The sequence below is a fragment of the Haliaeetus leucocephalus genome, unplaced genomic scaffold (genome assembly GCF_000737465.1).
Source record: "Haliaeetus leucocephalus isolate CR32 unplaced genomic scaffold, Haliaeetus_leucocephalus-4.0 Scaffold646, whole genome shotgun sequence".
Lineage (NCBI taxonomy): Eukaryota > Metazoa > Chordata > Aves > Accipitriformes > Accipitridae > Haliaeetus > Haliaeetus leucocephalus.
The window spans coordinates 2,987,561-3,004,668 of record NW_010973082.1 but is presented as its reverse complement, the minus strand read 5'-3'; the positions used below and the strand labels follow the sequence as shown (position 1 = coordinate 3,004,668).

At 39.4% G+C, this 17,108-nt stretch overlaps 2 protein-coding genes across 2 annotated transcripts in view; both read left to right on the top strand.

Moving 5' to 3' along the window:
- The first annotated feature begins 805 nt into the window (after positions 1-805).
- On the top strand, positions 806-7,537 carry APOH (apolipoprotein H (beta-2-glycoprotein I)). The gene is made up of 8 exons (XM_010578737.1): positions 806-869; positions 2,033-2,209; positions 2,815-2,911; positions 4,284-4,360; positions 4,936-5,124; positions 5,723-5,902; positions 6,402-6,599; positions 7,467-7,537. Exons 1-8 carry the CDS (start codon positions 806-808, stop codon positions 7,535-7,537), a joined length of 1,053 nt encoding a protein of 350 aa, XP_010577039.1.
- Positions 7,538-13,373: 5,836 nt separating this feature from the next.
- CEP112 (centrosomal protein 112kDa) overlaps positions 13,374-17,108 on the top strand; it is a 174,732-nt gene continuing 170,997 nt past the window's right edge. Inside the window, exons 1-3 of the mRNA XM_010578736.1 lie at positions 13,374-13,430; positions 14,374-14,564; positions 15,317-15,483. Coding sequence (XP_010577038.1) covers positions 13,394-13,430; positions 14,374-14,564; positions 15,317-15,483 — 395 coding nt within the window. The 5' untranslated portion in view covers positions 13,374-13,393. The remainder of the gene's footprint in view (positions 13,431-14,373; positions 14,565-15,316; positions 15,484-17,108) is intronic.

The window sequence follows — 17,108 nt, the reverse complement described above, 5'->3', positions numbered from 1 at the left end:
TCAGAACCTCAGCTGATATCTGTGGAGTTTTGACTTGATGACTCCAAATCACAGCACTAAAATGAGTTTTTATACCACCCAAAAATATGATTTAAGTTTGCCCCCCTTGTCACAAATTAGCACAGTCCAGAATCATTATTCCACTTTTCCTGCTGTGCTGGCATTGTGAGCCCTGTCTCTGATGCTTTTAGTTATCCGTTAATTGAAAGATGCTTATTGACGACATGAATCTGACCAGACTAGCCCCTAAAGCCTGAAGTCTCAGGCCAGATCATCACCTAGCATAAACTGGCATGACGTTGGTATCCTCACTGGAGGCATAAGACAATACCAATGTCACTCCAACATTAATCATTTCGCCTTAAAAAGATTTTGTTATAACTCTCAGGACTCTTTGCTATACAGAAATGTACACGCTAGTGTGATAAACAAAAGCTTCTTGGTGACAGTTCTATTATTTGATCCAATACTGTATTCCAAATATCCTCAGCCTCTAAAGATGCTGAGAAGATAATACTGTTTTTTCAAAAACATCAGTCCCAACAGGAGATGCTCTGCAGAAACAACCAGAGACGTTTTCAGCAGAGATTGTGATTTGAATTCCTGCATTATGTACAAATGCAACATGTGATGGTTGTTTCATCCTTTATTACAAGCAACACAAGGAACCTTTTATCTTCTGTTTACTGGGATGGGAATAAATACAAAGAGTTAATATGTAACCATCCTTTTGCAAATGCCCTTATTTTTTAAGGGAAGAAACACTGGACCGAGGGTCATTTGGGAAGCTCGGGGACTGGCAGCGATGTACTCCCTGGCACTGTTCACATGCGTAGCTGCTCTGAGCCACTGGGCTCTTGCAGCGAAAGGTAAGCGTCTTCCACTTTCTAAGGGCAATACTATCCTGAAGTGTGAATGAGGGAAACTGAAGAAAGCAACAGGATTTTAAAACCTTTAGACAGTTCTGGTCAAGCGTTTTGAAGGGGAATTTTCTCTGAAAGCTATTTCCTTTGTTTTTTCCCCCCTTCCATTCCTTCCTCTGTCTCTTCCTATGGTGAGGTGAATTGCTGTATACAGAAGTATAAAATGGAGGAAAACAGAAGAAATACTGACAGAAGTTGTGGAAACCAGGTTGCCTGCATGCCGGGGGGCATTGCACATGCCAGGAGTTAACCTCGCTCCATCCCTCCGCCCAGCTCCCCGCTCACCTCGCTTTCCCCTCTGCCGCAGGGGCTGCCTGGCACAGCTCTTCCCTCGCTTTCCTCCTCCTTTCCCCCATGCCAAAGGCTTTGTGCACTCTTTCGTGTACTCTCTGCCTTTGTTTGCCATTCATTTCTACAGCACAAGCTTTGTGTCCCGCTGTTCTCTCCCCACAATCTCCACAGGAGCCTCCCTCCATGTCCTTTGCAGGAGTGCAGTCTGCACCCTCCGTTCCTCCCTTGCTGCTCCCCTCCTGTTCTCACTCTCTGGGTGATGAGTTGTTCATGCTGTCAACATGTTAAAGCTCTTTTGGAATCAGAACTGCCTAATGTAACAGAGCGTTTGCCCCACTGAACAGAAAAATAGGGGAAACCAGAGAAAAAGAAATTTAATTAAAAAAAATAATCTCATTTCAGGCTGACCCCATCAAACTAATTTAGATTAAAAATGAAATGCATTAGTTCGCTTCTAAGTCTCACTTTTGTCCAAGATAATTTACCATAATTGACTCACTTTGCAGAATACCTTCATGAATCCATTTTGAAGCAAAAGTAAATTTTAGTAAAAAAAAAAAAGCTACATAAAATCTAACTGGGGCCATTGACAGAGCTGCCGAGGAGAAGAGGAAGAGCATGCTTTTTTCTGGCTAGTACTTAGAGCAGCTATCAGCTGCCTTAGCAAGTTACGTACCTATAGATTACAGGACAGTTTAGCTCAGTGCAGGAACATACTCTAGCCGATGATAATACAGAAGCCTGTGCTTCCCTTTGAGTAATAAGAACAACTCCCAACTTTCTGCCCAATTTCTTGTAAAGTGTCTCCTTTCCTCCAGTCTGTCCCAGGCCACCAGAAGTGCTATTTGCCACAGTTGATGTAAACAAAAGCGTGTATGAAGTGGGTGAGCAAATAGAATATACCTGTAGGCCTGGGTTCATCCCCAATAACGGCCAAAGGAAGTACATCTGCCTCCCGACTGGCAAGTGGCCTCTCAATACGCTGCTATGCCTACGTAAGTAATACAAAGTAAATCCTACTCTTAGATTTTATGCCATGCATTGACCTGAAAAGGATATTTTATAGTCCACGTGAGAAATCTGATGTATTTAAACTGATATACTTCTGTTCTCCAATTATTCTTCCCTTACTCGTTGGAAGACCACTGGGTGTGGGGGAGAAGGGGGGCAGGTAACAGGGGAAGTATCTTCCCATACATGTCCCACACTTTCCCTTAAGCCTCTGCTCTCGGATGATGATGGAGATTGGACCCGGACAAGGTGAACCTTAATCTGATTCAGCCCAGCAATGCTTATACTCTAATGACGTATACTGCTTGATAACACCCGCGCTTACTGTATCCCTCATTATTAATTTTTATCATTTCATTGCATAGAACTTATTTTCTTCAGAAAATCAAATGTTAAAAATTAATCACAAAAGCTTTGAAACTACTATATTTTGATAGAAATGTAGAATAGTTAGACTTATGAAATGTAGTACATGGGAGCGGAGAAACATGAAAGACACTAGGACCCCTTTATGATCAACTCATTTCCATTATCCTAGCTTCAGGCCTTATGAAATAATATTATCCTTTTTTTCATCTTTAATTAACAGCAAAGAGATGTCCCAGTCCTGGACCCTTGCCCCATGGAAAAATTGATTTTATAGACCTTCACTATCAGAGTTCTATAAGTTTTTCATGTGAACCAGGGTAAGCGTTCCCCTCCTCATGCTGTTAAATAAATAACCTAAAACACAACATTACATTCTAGAATCACCTGCTGCAGTATTGCAAGCCAGGGAAATTTTAGGAAACTGCACATAAAAGCCCACCTCCACTTCAGAAACTAAAAAGAAAAAGTGTATTTGGTAATCCTCCTCTGTTTGGTCTTGGCTATAACATCCTGGAGCTTTGCTACTCCAAAGCAATGTCTTACAGATATGGAAACCATCAAAATAGCAGAGATTTTATGCAAAGATTTATTCTGGACTGCTTTCCCCTGCTTTTTAAATCCTCTTATTACATCATGAGATGAAATCCTACAGCAGAGAGAAGATAATCTCCATCTAAGTTGTTATGCTGTTCTGCTCTGGAGACTGAAAATTTTGTTTCTATGCCTTTCCAAGCACAGGAAATGAAAACACAAGGTTAATCCTAATTTGGTCCCTAGAGCAAGTACACTTTTACTCAAGGCTACTTGCTAGTTTTAGAAATGAGGATGCATTTAAAGAAAAACAGTTATGGTAAATGCAGGTAAATATTTGCTAATAACATCCAGTTCATTTTACTTAGGTAATTAATTAATAAACAGTGCGTACCTGGGAAGGTCATAGGTGAGACATAGCCTAGAGTTCACTGAAGAGTATCAACAGCCTCAGCTACCTCCTTCTTCCACAAAACAGGAGCAAGACAAGGGATAAATAAATTCAACTATGACAGCAAATGTAGCAATGGGACTTGATTTACTATTGCTAATTATAATTTACTGGTTTTCAGCTGTGTGATATTGAGCTAATAGATACACAATGAACATTCCTTTAAAACTCTTAAGTGCTAATAATATAAGTACAGAGGATGGGAGAAAAGCATTTAGAGTACATATGGAAATTAAATTGGGCTATCTGGCATTAAAATAAAACAATGTGCCTCAGCAACTTTAGTTCTTAAGAGTGCTGAGTTCTTTGCAATAGTTTGATCCTAATTGCCATAATTAGCTAGGAACTCCTCCCAAGAAACTGTAACATTTACATTAGCAATCACAGATCAATGCTCACTACTTAAATATATCCACAGTGTTAATCAGTTGTAGAAATTAGTAAGTAAGAGAGAATATATAGTTGAAATGGCAAAACATCTTGTTGTGTCAAGCCTTTTGTCTGGATACTTGCAATACTTAAATGCTAACAATTTTTCATATTTGAATCTGAACTTCCTTTGAGGTTATTAAGTGCTAGAACTAGAGAAGGATTTCAGAACTGGACCCTTAATTCTATTAATGAGAAATGGTAACCTTTCTTGCAAAGAACAAGATTCTTCTCTGTGTTCGTTAAGCTGTATGATAACCCAGCCTTTTTGTTTCCAGTTACAACCTTGTTGGGACAAGAACGAGCCAATGCATGGCAGATGGAAAGTGGAGTGGAACTTTTCCACAGTGTCAACGTGCGTGCTTAAATAATAAAGAACTACTCTAGCTTTATTCTTATTACAGAAAGATTCCTTTACATTGCTCAGAATTACACATACTCTTATTCAGAGGCCTTCTATAGTGCCATGCAAAAAACGGTTAGGAAAAATCAAGAAGAATCCTGTATGTTTGGTTTTAGATGTGTGGGTTCTAGTTTTAGAGAAATACAGTTTAAAGGTCTGTACAAAAGGCCAGGATCAGGGATGCTATTTACAGCTGAGGGTAAGATGCTTATCCACTCAAATTCATTCTCCCTGTGTATAAAAAGAGGACATTGTCATGCCTTTGCAACTGTTATACATGTTTTTGCTATAACCTGCCCTGCATAAACAATTTACTGAAAAAGCAATATACTGCATATTGTCTGAAAAATATAGCAAAAATAATGAATTACGTACTCTAAGGCTCCTGAGACATTTAATCTGAACATTTTGTTTTGTTAGCTATGCTTCTGTAAAGGGTGGTAGGTTAATTCGGTTATAAGCATGTTGCTCCTGTGATTCTAGTAGTAATTTGATCTCTAATTTCTATGAATGTTGTGCTTTTCTAGCGGTGACTTGTGCACCTCCCTCGCTTCCTGAATTTGGAGTCCTTTCTTACCGTCGCTTAAAACCTGGAAATATTTCTAATTTCCTGGACACAATTACTTTTGAATGTGTACCTCCTCTTGCACTTATTGGGAATGAGACAGCTACCTGCATGGCTAATGGGAACTGGAGCACCATTCCAGAGTGCAAGGGTAAGTTACTTTCATCAATACCTAAAAATATTCCCTAGAATTGTATATATGAAACTATATGAGCAACCTTAATAATTTTTTTTTTTACAACTGTTACTGCAAACATACAGTAGAATTATTCTGAAAGTCAGACTCATGCATGCAAGGTGATTGCTAACAAGACTGCACACAACATGGGATTGACAAAATATTTGCTGCAGGTATAAAGGTTATATAAACAAGACCTGCTAAACGTAGTTTACAGTGGGGAATCAGAGCCTGGCCTTCAGAGCACAGCAACCATTTTATTCTGCTAAGTGCTAGGATTAATCTAAGAAGTAGACAACCTTACCCTTAGTCCAGAGAACTTCACTGCTTTCAGTGAAACTATGCCATGTTTCAGTAGTTTTTGGATATAACCACAGATTGCAATCGATGGGTATTTAAAACAAGTAATGTTTGTTTGTTTGTTTTTTTAAACTATCTTTCCTCTGGCTATGTTTTCCTATGCAAGAGGCTGAAATGAACCACTGTGAAAGTTTTATGTATTTCTTGAAGTATATAGTGTGTCTTTTAGAACCGCAACATTGATAAAGTTGTTTTTGTTTTTGCACCGCAGTTGTCACATGCCCCACTCCAACAGGAATAGAAAATGGATTCTTAGAGTTTGTTGTTCGTAGAACCTATCACTATAATGAAAGCGTCAGCTTCGGCTGCCAGTCCAGCTACGTGCTAGACGGACCTAAGCATTCCCGATGTGAGAAGACTGGAAACTGGTCCACAAAGCCAACCTGTAAAGGTATACACACACTACCTGTTAGAAACCATGTATCAAACTGAATTCTCCTAAAAGACCACTGCTCTGATTGTTAATGAGCTATTACACCTCTGTGCAAGAGCTGTCCTCAAAAGAAAACCAAAATAGTAATTTCAAGGCCCTGATAATCTAAGGCCACTCCCAACATTGAACATTGTATGACATGATGTATCTGAACTAACTTCAGTAATCAGCCATGTAAATTTATTTTGTCTGAGTATTTCGTCTGCTCTTCCTATTTAATATAATTAGAAATTTTACTGAGGCTGGATTTTCACCGGAAGCTTTTGACCCTATACTTAGGGGTCTGAATTTCTTCAGCATTGTAATACCAGTAGAAGTACTATATATGTGTTGCACACATTATTTTTCATTCCCAGATGTCACTGATACAGATTTCTGATGGGATCTGATCTACCCACTTTTCAAAATAGAGTTCTAATTATCCTTACGTGTTGCTTATAACTGGATTGTTTTACAGGACCATGTAAAATACCAGTTAAGAAAGCTGTAGTATTATACAACGGTGAGAAGAAAAGAGTTCAGAATGACCTTAAGGAAGGCATTCAGCATGGTGAAACTATATCCTTCTTCTGCAAGAATAAAGAAAAATCCTGTGCCTACACTGTAGCTGTTCCATGTGTGGATGGCAACCTTACTCTCCCCGCCTGTTTCAAAGGTATGAGCCAGGCTACTCATAACCCAGCTTCTGTTGGTGGAATAACAAGTACTTCAGTGTTGGGGGCAATGCCATAATTCATCTTTGAGCCCTATTTGACTGGCTAATTCATCTGCCTTGTACTAAAGTTATTGGTATTTAGGAAGAAATTTCCTGAGAGAAAGAGAAAATGCACAGCAGACTTTTCTTTTGGATACATCAGAGCCCTGTTCTGTTCTTAGAAGGTGTTATTTAGAGGTGGCCTAGCCCAGACAAAAGGCCATACGTAAAGTATTCCGGGATTTCATGAATCATTGGATCAGCATCTTCTATAGGGGAAAAGAGCCTGAACACGCTGCAGCCTTGAGAACCTGACTCCTTCGTTCACTCCTATTCTGATGAATTATTCCCATGTTATACTGATTGGTAACACGCTGGTCTGACTTTGGACAAATAGTGTTTAAAAAGCAGCTGATAGCTGATACCTGTAGTGAGGAATTGATGCTGGAGGAACTGGTTCACAGGCACACAGGTTTTTAGAGTAAACAAACAGACTAAATACTGAAGTTTGTTAGCAAGAGGAAATGCTTTGCACTTGTTTTATCAATATTCCTTGCATAGAATATTCCTTGTAAGTTTTATTTTCATTTGTAAGTGAAGGAAAAAACACAGCCTATGCATGATGAAAACATCTTTCCTCACATTTGGCTTGGCTTCTGATGGATATAGCTTGGCTTTCACTAAAACAGAAATCAAACCAGTGTATTTCTTCTAATATTTTTACTGTGATACAAAGATTGACTGCTCACCTAGTAGGGTCCATGAGATACTGTTTTCAGCTATCACGTTTCAAGAATTTAACGCAAGTTCTTAACTTGTTTTCAACAGAACGTGGCTTTTTTTCAACTCTTGTGAAGAAGGACCCATCAGAGATGAAACCATGTGAGGATCAAGCATGAATCAGAGAAGTAATACAGTACTAAATTTCTGCCTTACTGAGACAAAACATTACATATAAGGCAGGAAAACTTAGGTCCTGTGAGTGTAAATTTCCAGCCAAACTCCGGACTCTCTGCGAACACAGTCTCAGCTGTTTTCCTCAGCACCATCCCTACCAGCCTCTTTCACAAGCTATGACACATTATTTCAGCCATTAACTTTCACTCTCTTTTCTCTGCCTTCTTCAAAATCCCTGCAATACTACTTCTGTTTCCATATTTCCAACATTTATGCAACTGCAAATGACCTTCTCAATAGCAGTCCCTTTACAATAAAGTAATTTTCAGCCAATAGTGTGTTCTTATTTAATATTACCTAATCATCAATCAAATCCTTTAGCTCTTAACTGATTTATACAGAAAGGCCTTCATCATTAGTAATTAGCTGGGTTCTGATTCCATTACCGCTCCCCTGTGATAGGGAGTGGACCTTTAATTATAGATAAACAGAGGGTCATCAGCCTAGGATTTTCCAGAATTTACGTACATAGAAAGACTGAGATTTCCAAATGAATTTAGAAGCCAAGTATCCAACCATGGTTTAAATATCAATAGCATCAGATAAAGGGTTCTTTTACATTTGCTAAAGGTAATAAGACTACTTATGTTTTTGAGATTCTAGCTTCACCTGAAACTGTTGGTTTAAATCACTGTTAATTTTTACTGCTGTTTCAATATTATGCAATGTAACCGATTCCTTAAAAAAAAAAAAGAGAATTATACACCACTGAGCAATAGTAATGATTTCTGGTCATTAAGTCGCTTTGAAGTAAACTATTCTTTTAATTTGATTTATGATACAGGTAGTTTACTGGTATGATCCAGTCTGGCAATTTTTGTGCCTATGTCTGTATTTCCATTCAGGAAAAAATAATTCTAATTTCAACATACTACAAAGTGACAGAGAAATATTTGTTGTACACTTACAATAAATTGTCATGAGTCATATGTGGTTCCCTCTGAAGTACAAAAGCCTTCTCTGTGATTAGAAGTGGAAGTAGGCTACACAGTAAGCAAGCTACTGTAGAATTTTTTAAAAGGACCATTTAACATTAAGATCAAACTACTTGTAAGATGCTACAGCTACCATTAAAAAACTCTGAACATACTCTCATTTTTTTTTTGAAGGCTGCACATGAATATTTTAATAGTATGACTGATATAATTTGTTTCTATACTTCCTATTTTTAAGGAGAGATGGAGGCAGCTATTATTATTTAATACTTCGTACTCATCAGCAATTTAATTCTCTAATGTAGAGACAGACAAGTTCACACTAGCAAACGAAGAGGGTATTTCATTGGTACAATGTGCACTGTGTTTTGGTTCCTGACATGTTTAAGCGGGATCCTTGAATGATGTTTGACTTACAGGCCAAGATATCTGTAACTACTTTTAACACATACATAGATCAGCTGGCAGGAACCTATCTGTTTGGAAATCTAGTCTAAATGTTGCGTGGATACATTTCTGGGATCAGGACATTCAGGACACTAGCTGAGATACCAAACAGTTTAATATTAACTTGTCTTTCACAGCAAAACCCTGTATAGTTGGTGTAAGTAAAGTTAGCATTCACTGCCACAGAAGTTCTACTTTTCCCTGAAATGATTTGTATTTTGCACAAAAACAGCTGCCTTGGGAACATTTAGATTTTTCTAAGCAAATTTTCTCAGTTCTACTTACCCGTGCAGCAGGATAACTGATCATGTCAGCTAGCCCTGCTTCCTAGCTGGTTATGCAGTATTTGAATACTTGAAAGAATCACCCTTAGGAGCCAATGTTCATATGCTGAATTTATTATCTAGTCTCCCGAAGCAAGAAGAGGGAGAAAAAGTCTGTGACCTGGTAAGTCTTTGAAGTAGTGAGGTATTTGTGAATCACAACTTTTCAGACATGAAAGGTTTGCTTAGAAAGTCTGAAAAATAATGTATTGCAAGTAGAGGTGTTCCAAAGGCTGGTATGAGTGAGGAGTGAGTGAAACCTGCCTTTCCCCCCCCGCAAAGATGTTTGAAACAATGCCTTAAGCTGTGCTCATGTTACTTGTGGCAACCTACTGAGACAGTTCCAGAGATAAGAGAACATGGTAAAATGAGATGAAAAAAAAGTACTGAATGTATTTTACTTAAATGAACATACTTTTACAATTCAAACTGGGAATTTGTTATGTATTCTGTTTGGGATATCTGTGTGTTCTATAATGGTGTATCTCTAGTGATTTCCTCAGGAGGGTCAGTGCACTTCAGTACTCATCATGTCCAGGTTGCAGCTTTGGCTGGAGACAAGATCTCAGTCATTTCTTGCATCTGTAGTTTTTTCTTTCTTTTTTGGACAGAAGTTATGCAATTGTCAAATCAATGCAGGTAGGCTTCAACCTCTCTGGCCACCCTGCTCTGCAGGGGTAAGCAGACCCAGAAGCTGCATCTATTCCCTCAGGAAATTTCTCCTGGAGTACTGGTTCCAATTTCATTGGTTCTGCTCTGCCTCATGTTCTTTTTCACCATATACCAGCAAATTCAGTTTTTCAAATTATTTTGCAATGAGCACGACAGAGATATATTCAAATCTGAAAGCAACGTGCAGATACAAATCAATGAAAAACAACATACAAAAAAGTTGGCTTAGAAATTCCAACCCTTTTCAACTGTCAAAAAGCAGATTTGCAAAGCTGGACAGAAATGCAAACCTCTCACCTTATCACCTGGCCAATATGGTGATGTGCTGCCCTTGAAAAACCTACCTGGAAAGAGTCATGTTGTTAAGTCCATTCAGCTTTCCATATTCTACCAACCCACAAAACTGTTGTCTGTCTCTTGTGATTTGGACTGACTTGGACAAGTTGATTTCATAATGATTACAAAATTCCCATGACAAATCTGGGTACCTGAAGTGGTGATTCAGAGGTGAAAAGTTTGGCAAGTTCAGCTATTTGAGCAAGTCAGCCACCCAGAAGTCTTATTGTGTTGCAAGACTCTATTTTAAAACAGATTAAAAGCAGTCATATCTTCAAACATATATTAAATGACAATTATTTAAATTTTGGAATTTAAAGATAATAAATAATCTCTGTAATCTACTCATGAGATTCTACCATGGATTAAATACGCCGCCACTGATTTTTGCACAACTTCTATGCACATGTTGATTTAAGGAGCTATGTGCAACCTCAGCAGGCAACCAGTGTAGCTGTCATAGGTATCACCGAATGAGCCCTAACGCAGAATCATTTCTGCTGAAGATTAGCTGAGAAATCAAAGAAAACAGCCAATTTTCTACTGTACATTTAAGAAATTTTTGTTTGATGTATATGTGCACTGAATCAAGCTTGTAAGAGCTGAACAGTTTACTTGTTCGTGATAAAAGCAGTTTAGATGCTATACACACAGTAAAGCCAGTAACAGATTTTGGGGAAAGAGAAATGAATCAAAGAGGTCGGACACTTGATTTGGGATCATACACACACACAATCATTTCACTGACTCCGGAAGAGACTGAAGAGCTGAAAAGACTAGGAGATTTCTCTAGTTGTTTTGGATTAACCAGTGGTTTTTTTGACATGGCTACAAAGCAACCAGTGTAACCTATGTCTTTTGTGTAGAAATGTCAGGCATGCACTTTTAAATTTTTCTGTTCCACAACACCCCCTCATATTCTCTTACCTTGGGATAGGACATAAACAACTCATGAAACATGAGCAATATTGAGCATATTAAATGTTTTAAAGTGAACTCAGAATCACTCTATTGTCTACAAGGATATACTTGAACAAATTTTACTTAGAAATGCTCAGAAACTGTGGATAAAATTGGCTCTGCAATTATTCACCCTGCACCTGCAATTTCGGTCTCATTTGATCCGCTCGTGTTTCTGACACCCACTATAGAGCCACAAAAACATTGGTCAGACTCAAAAGCTACTTCAAGTTTATTGACCTTTAAATTCAGAGCGGCAAATACTTTTCACTAAGCCTTGAGTGGAAGCATTTTTCTTCCCCAAATATTGATCATAATGAAGATATAAAAATAGATATAACCCAGATCCACCTAGCAGCAATTAAACCAAAGAAACACATCCCAAATAACCCAGGGTTCTCTCCTCCTGCTTTTCCACCCTCACTTGTCTCGTCCAGGCTCTCCCGCGGTGCTGAAGCACCGGGTCCGGAGGACCCCGAACCGACCCTCATCACATTTTTGACATCTCCCATTTCTCCCTTGCTGCTCCCTCAGGCTCTGCAGGGCCCTCTTGAGGTTTTTAACGGCCATGCATGACGGAGTGTACAAATAAAGATTTACCTACGTACGTTTTACTCTCTCTCAAGCCCAACAGTTTTTTCCGTAGCGCCTTCAGAGCAAGACAAACTCCCCAAACCCAACCGCCCCCCCTCCGCCTCACGCCCCCCCTCAGCGCTCTCCTCACGAGCTGCGCCACAGCCACCGGCCACCTCAGGATTTCCCGCCCTGAAGCCGCCCCCGCAGCCCGGGCCTGCCTCTCGCCCGGCAACCGGCGGGCGGCCCACGGAAACGGAAACGCGCGGGGACCGGCAGCCGGCGAGGGCCGCCGGGAGACGGGGGTGGGGTCGGTTTGAACCGTTGAGCCGCTGGGGCCGGGCCGGTTCTGTGCGGGACCGCTTCTCCCCTCGTGGCGGCGGGGGGGGAGGCGGGGACCCGCCGGCCCGGCTCGGCCGTTCCCCCGCTCCGCGGAGCTCTAAGCGTGGGCGTCTGAGGAGAGTTGAGGTAAAGGGGGGTGTCCCGGGGAGCGGGGCGGCCTCCCCTGTGGGAGAGGGGCCGGGGGTGCGTGTGGGGACTGGTGGGCGGTTTGTGGCATCAAATCCCGCGGACTTCCTCACGGACAGCGGGCGGGAAGGGGGTCGGGGTTGCTTCGCTGTGGTAAATCGCTGCAAATCGGCGCCGAGCAGACGCGGGGCTCCTGGCAAGCGGTTTGATAAAGCAGCTGAAGGAGGGGAAGTAGGAAAAGGCTTGTTTTCGCCCTGCGGTGGGGGCGGCTGAAGCTCGGAGCCGGGCGGTGGGCGGTGAGGGTCCCGCTGGTCGGGGAGAGCCGGTGTGTGTGGGGGGGTGCGCGGCCGGGGCTCGGCGTGGGACCGGGGTTGGGGGGATAACGGGGTTTGTCTGCAGGGAAAGGCCCCGACGGGTTCAGCAGGCTGCCTGTTGTGTTCAGCTGAGGTTGGCAAAGAAAGGTGCTAATTGCAAGCTCAAATGTACAAAACACGATGCGTGCTCCAGCTGGGAAGTTAATGACAGATGACCTTGGATAAAGAGCTCGTTTGGGTCTCTTTTCAGTAGTCCCTCGTTAAAAAACAATTCTGACAACGTTTGTTGGTTCTGTTACTTTTAGCTCGTAGGTCTGTTTGCTGTTTTCCCTCCTTTTCTCCCGCTTCTAAAAAAAATAATACTAATTCTAAGGAAGAAAAAAATATGAATGTGGCTATGACACAAATGCCTTTAGGTGTGTTATACAAACTGTGTGTAATTGAATACATTTTTGCGTGGTTGACTATTGGCTTTCAAATCTAAACAAACACATTCTTGTAGATTACATGGAATATCTGCTGTTTGCAAAGAATCGCTCTTATTTTTACGTTTATTTGAACATAATAAAATACTTAATTTATCTTCCATATTGTTCCAAAGCACGTCTTTGCATGGCCTGAGATGAATAGAGGCTAAAGTGTAGTGGTACTTGATCTTTTCTACTTCAGTGTGAATAATTTTGCAGGTTACTTTGTATTCTCCCAAAATGAATGGTGAAGAGGAAATATGGGGAAAACTAGATGCAGAATTTGATCACTGTGTTGTGGATATGAAGCCTCATGTTCTAAAACTACAGCATCGGTCAGGTAAATATGGTAAAATGTGCATATAGAGAAATGCTATTAGCATAATTCTAGGTTACTGATAATTATGTGTACTTGTATCACTTTCTTTACCCAGACAATGTCTGATGTCACAAGGCACTGTTTTGAGTGTGTGTGGGGGTGTGTGTACAACTTCTAAAGCTGGATTTTTTAGGTACCTATTGCTATTGTTTGAGCTTATCTGTCTTATCTTGGTGATATAAATGTGCTTTTGCATAAATACATTAATGTCTCTATTTTTTAAAAATAAATTCAGTAGAAACTAAAAGCTTCTAAAAGGTGTTGGTTTTGAGATTGCAAATATTTTTTAGAGATTAGGTTTTAAAAACTTGATTTAGGAATGTGTAATAAATGGTGTTTTATAAATCTAATTATTAGAACGAACTGGTTATTGTTAGAGGCACGAACCCTACAAATTAAGACCTTGCTTTGTAAACTTTTAATCAGATGAATAATTTCATCATCTGGTAGCAAAGCTTGTGTAAATAGAGATTTTTAAAATGAATGAAGATTTACTGTGTGTTTAAAATATTAACGCTCAGGCAAGCTGTATGTTGTGGTTAATGGCAGCTCTTGCAGTGAGTTCAGAATTCCTGGTGACTTATGTGTTCTGTACTTATTAGAGATTGATTCCAAACATGCTATTTCCAGAAGTCATGTAAATTTCCGGTAAACATGAATTTATAGACAATATTTCTGGGTGATGTAAATTTGAACTATTGTTAGAGACTTATTTTTAATCTAGGTATTTAACCATTTTTTTCTTTTGGTTCAGTCGTTTGGGGTTTTTTGGTTTGTTTTGCTTTAAACTTTTGGATAGAAGGGAAGCATCTACAAAATTGGTGACCAGTAACAGCTTCTGTTTTTTCTGTGTGTTTGATTTGCTCTGAAAATGTATAGTGATTATGTATATCTATACTTTTAGAACGACAAAGATGTGCACTGTGGATTAAAAAGCTATGTGAGCCCTCAGGAGCAGGCACAGGAATAGCGGGAAGGAAGAATCGGAACCTATATGCAAAACTTTTGCTCCACATGCTAAAGCGAGGTGTGCTGGAAGGTCCTTTTACCCATAAACCAGAACCGGGCATACTGAAAACTTTACCTTCATACATGGTGGGTGTAACTTCTTTATAAGACAAACTTGCTTAAATATATTCTGAAAATACTTTTAAGTCTTTGGTTTGGCATAAATGAGAAAAACAATTCTGAATGAACTGAGTGGAATTGCATGTGGTAAATACAGGCATTTATGTTGCATATCTTGTAACTGGTGTTGGAAAAATCTTTCAATGTGCAAAACCTTTTATAAGACCTGTTTCTTCTTCAAAATTTGGGTTCTAAGAAGGCTTATAAAATAGTTGTTCTGAAGGAACAGAAAGATAATTTTTGTCTAATTCTTTGAAAAGATGTAATAAAAGACTCTTGAGGCTATGTTTTGTCTTAATCAGCATATAGTTCTTGTGAAAGGAAAAATGTGCTTAAATGAGGTGACTTTAGTAGTCTACCTTTCTATGAAAGAAAAGGTAACAGTATTTCATATAGATATCATTAAGCTTGCAGTTTGTTTTCTGAAGACCTGAATATACTGTGTCAATCATTGGCATCAGCTTTAGTGAGATAACAGTCCTAATTGATGCTAAAATTACCCATACTGAAAGAAGCAAAGTACTGGAAAATGTTTACGCCATTGCCTGTTGTACTAATTTCCATGGGTTGGAAAGGTAATGTTTGCACACCTCACTGACTTCACTGGAAAAAGAATTCTTATACTGCAGATATTCATGCAAGAAACAACATTAATAGTGTAAAGGAGATATTTGTGTAAATATATTCTAGTGTTTATTTTGCATTTATTTCAATTATAGTCAATTTATTTTGATGAACCAAATTCAACAAGAGTTCGGAGTAGTAGCCCAGACTGCTTACCTGACTGGGTAATGGGAGAACTAGGAAACAGTGAATCTAAGCAGGAGGAATCGTGGAAGATATCTTCTAGAGAGGAATCCTCTTTAGCAACACCACTTACATATGGGTAAGATTTCTGTATTTGCTTTATTCAGTATTTGATTCATATTTAATAGTTGTTTGATTTCATAAGCTGTGTATGTTTCAATTTGTATGTATGAATTTATTGCACTCCCTTGTGGTCTCATCTTGAATACAGCATTTGTACTTAATAAACAGAAACTCTGGTAATGGCTTCTAACCTAATGATAACTTTTATACTTCTCTGTTATTACATTCCTCCATCATGTTGTCTTCTCTGGCTTCTGTAAGTCTTCTTCTGTGTCCTATAGCTCTATCCTCTTTCCCTTCCTCTCGTTCTCCTTGCCCTTTCAGTTACAGACACTTAGCATGGAAAATCAATAGGCCAAACTGATAGTTTCAGAAATTCAGCAGCAACTGAAGAGAGAGTTTTGGAGGTGATTTGGACTGGTGGTTACCATGGGGTGCTCGTGACTTGCACAAAGAGCCTGTTTGCTAATGTTGAAATGGTCACGGTCCACTTTTTTGCACCATTATCTCTCTTCATGTTAATACTTTCTGTAGAGTTGGTAACATGCTCTGTAGACTTCAAGAGTAGATAATAGCGATTGTTTTGACATTGTAAATATCTGTCAAATAAGCTGGTATTCTGGTTGTGTTTTTCAGACCTCAGATATTATGGTGGCAAAGCACAGTGGTCACAAGGCAAGAGGCAGAATTCATACAAAATTACTTAACTGGGAGAGGGAAGCACAGACAAATGTGGACAGGCAGTAAGGAAGAAGTGATGTGGTAAAAGACTATATAGATGCAGAAGACTCTCAGGCCAGATTTTTCTTAGATCAGAACAGTTGCTGTCCCCATGGAGTTCCTGTGCAGTCCTGTTTTCTGCATGCTGATGTATGGAAACTGGAAAGTGGTATTAACTAATGAAGCTGAGGTGGACTAATCTATACAGTTTCTATACAGTTCAAAATAAAAGGAACATACAGTAAGCAAATGACAAAAAACGTGTGGAGAGTAAACATATAAAAAGAAGAGTAGTAGTCTAAGGTCATAATGCTGAAAGGAGCTTTTATATCAAACAGTTTTTAATGGCTTTTTTTCTATAGAGAATAGAAATATAAACAAGCATACAGCTGGTAGATTTAAAGGATGTTCTATCACTGTTGCTCACAGATTTTTTTTTTTTAGAGGAAACAGAATAGTGGCTCCCTGCAGATAAGCAAGTGTTGCTGTTCTGTGACAAGAGAAGAAAAGTTAGATGCGTACAAAGAAAGAGGGATTTGATCCATCTTTTTGCGAGCATGTTAGTTCTTATTACACACTTATCTGCTTGGCCTGTGTTTCATCGTGGCTTCTTTACAAAATAGCAACATTTCTTTATATTTCCTGTAAGCCTCATGAATCTTGGATTACAGAAGGTCAGACTGGACCAGCTATACTTGTTAAAACTTATGAGGCTAAAAATCAGAGCTGCTGCCTGTGGGATACTCTGCCATGTTGTTTTGTTCTCCTGTGCGGGGAGGATTGTTTGCAATGACTCCGTCCTTGTCTGAACAATCTCTCTGATTTAAAATGTTTTGATTTATATCATGCTGTCTACTACAAATACATGTGCTTTGTTGGTGACTAGCACCCCCTATGCCTAGATCCTGGATGTTTGTCATT

Coding starts and splice junctions, on each gene's coding strand:
- APOH (XM_010578737.1), top strand. CDS start 806: ATGTACTCCCTGGCACTGTTCACATGCGTAGCTGCTCTGAGCCACTGG. Junction 5,125..5,722: donor CACCATTCCAGAGTGCAAGG/GTAAGTTACTTT, acceptor TTTGCACCGCAG/TTGTCACATGCCCCACTCCA. Junction 5,903..6,401: donor CACAAAGCCAACCTGTAAAG/GTATACACACAC, acceptor ATTGTTTTACAG/GACCATGTAAAATACCAGTT.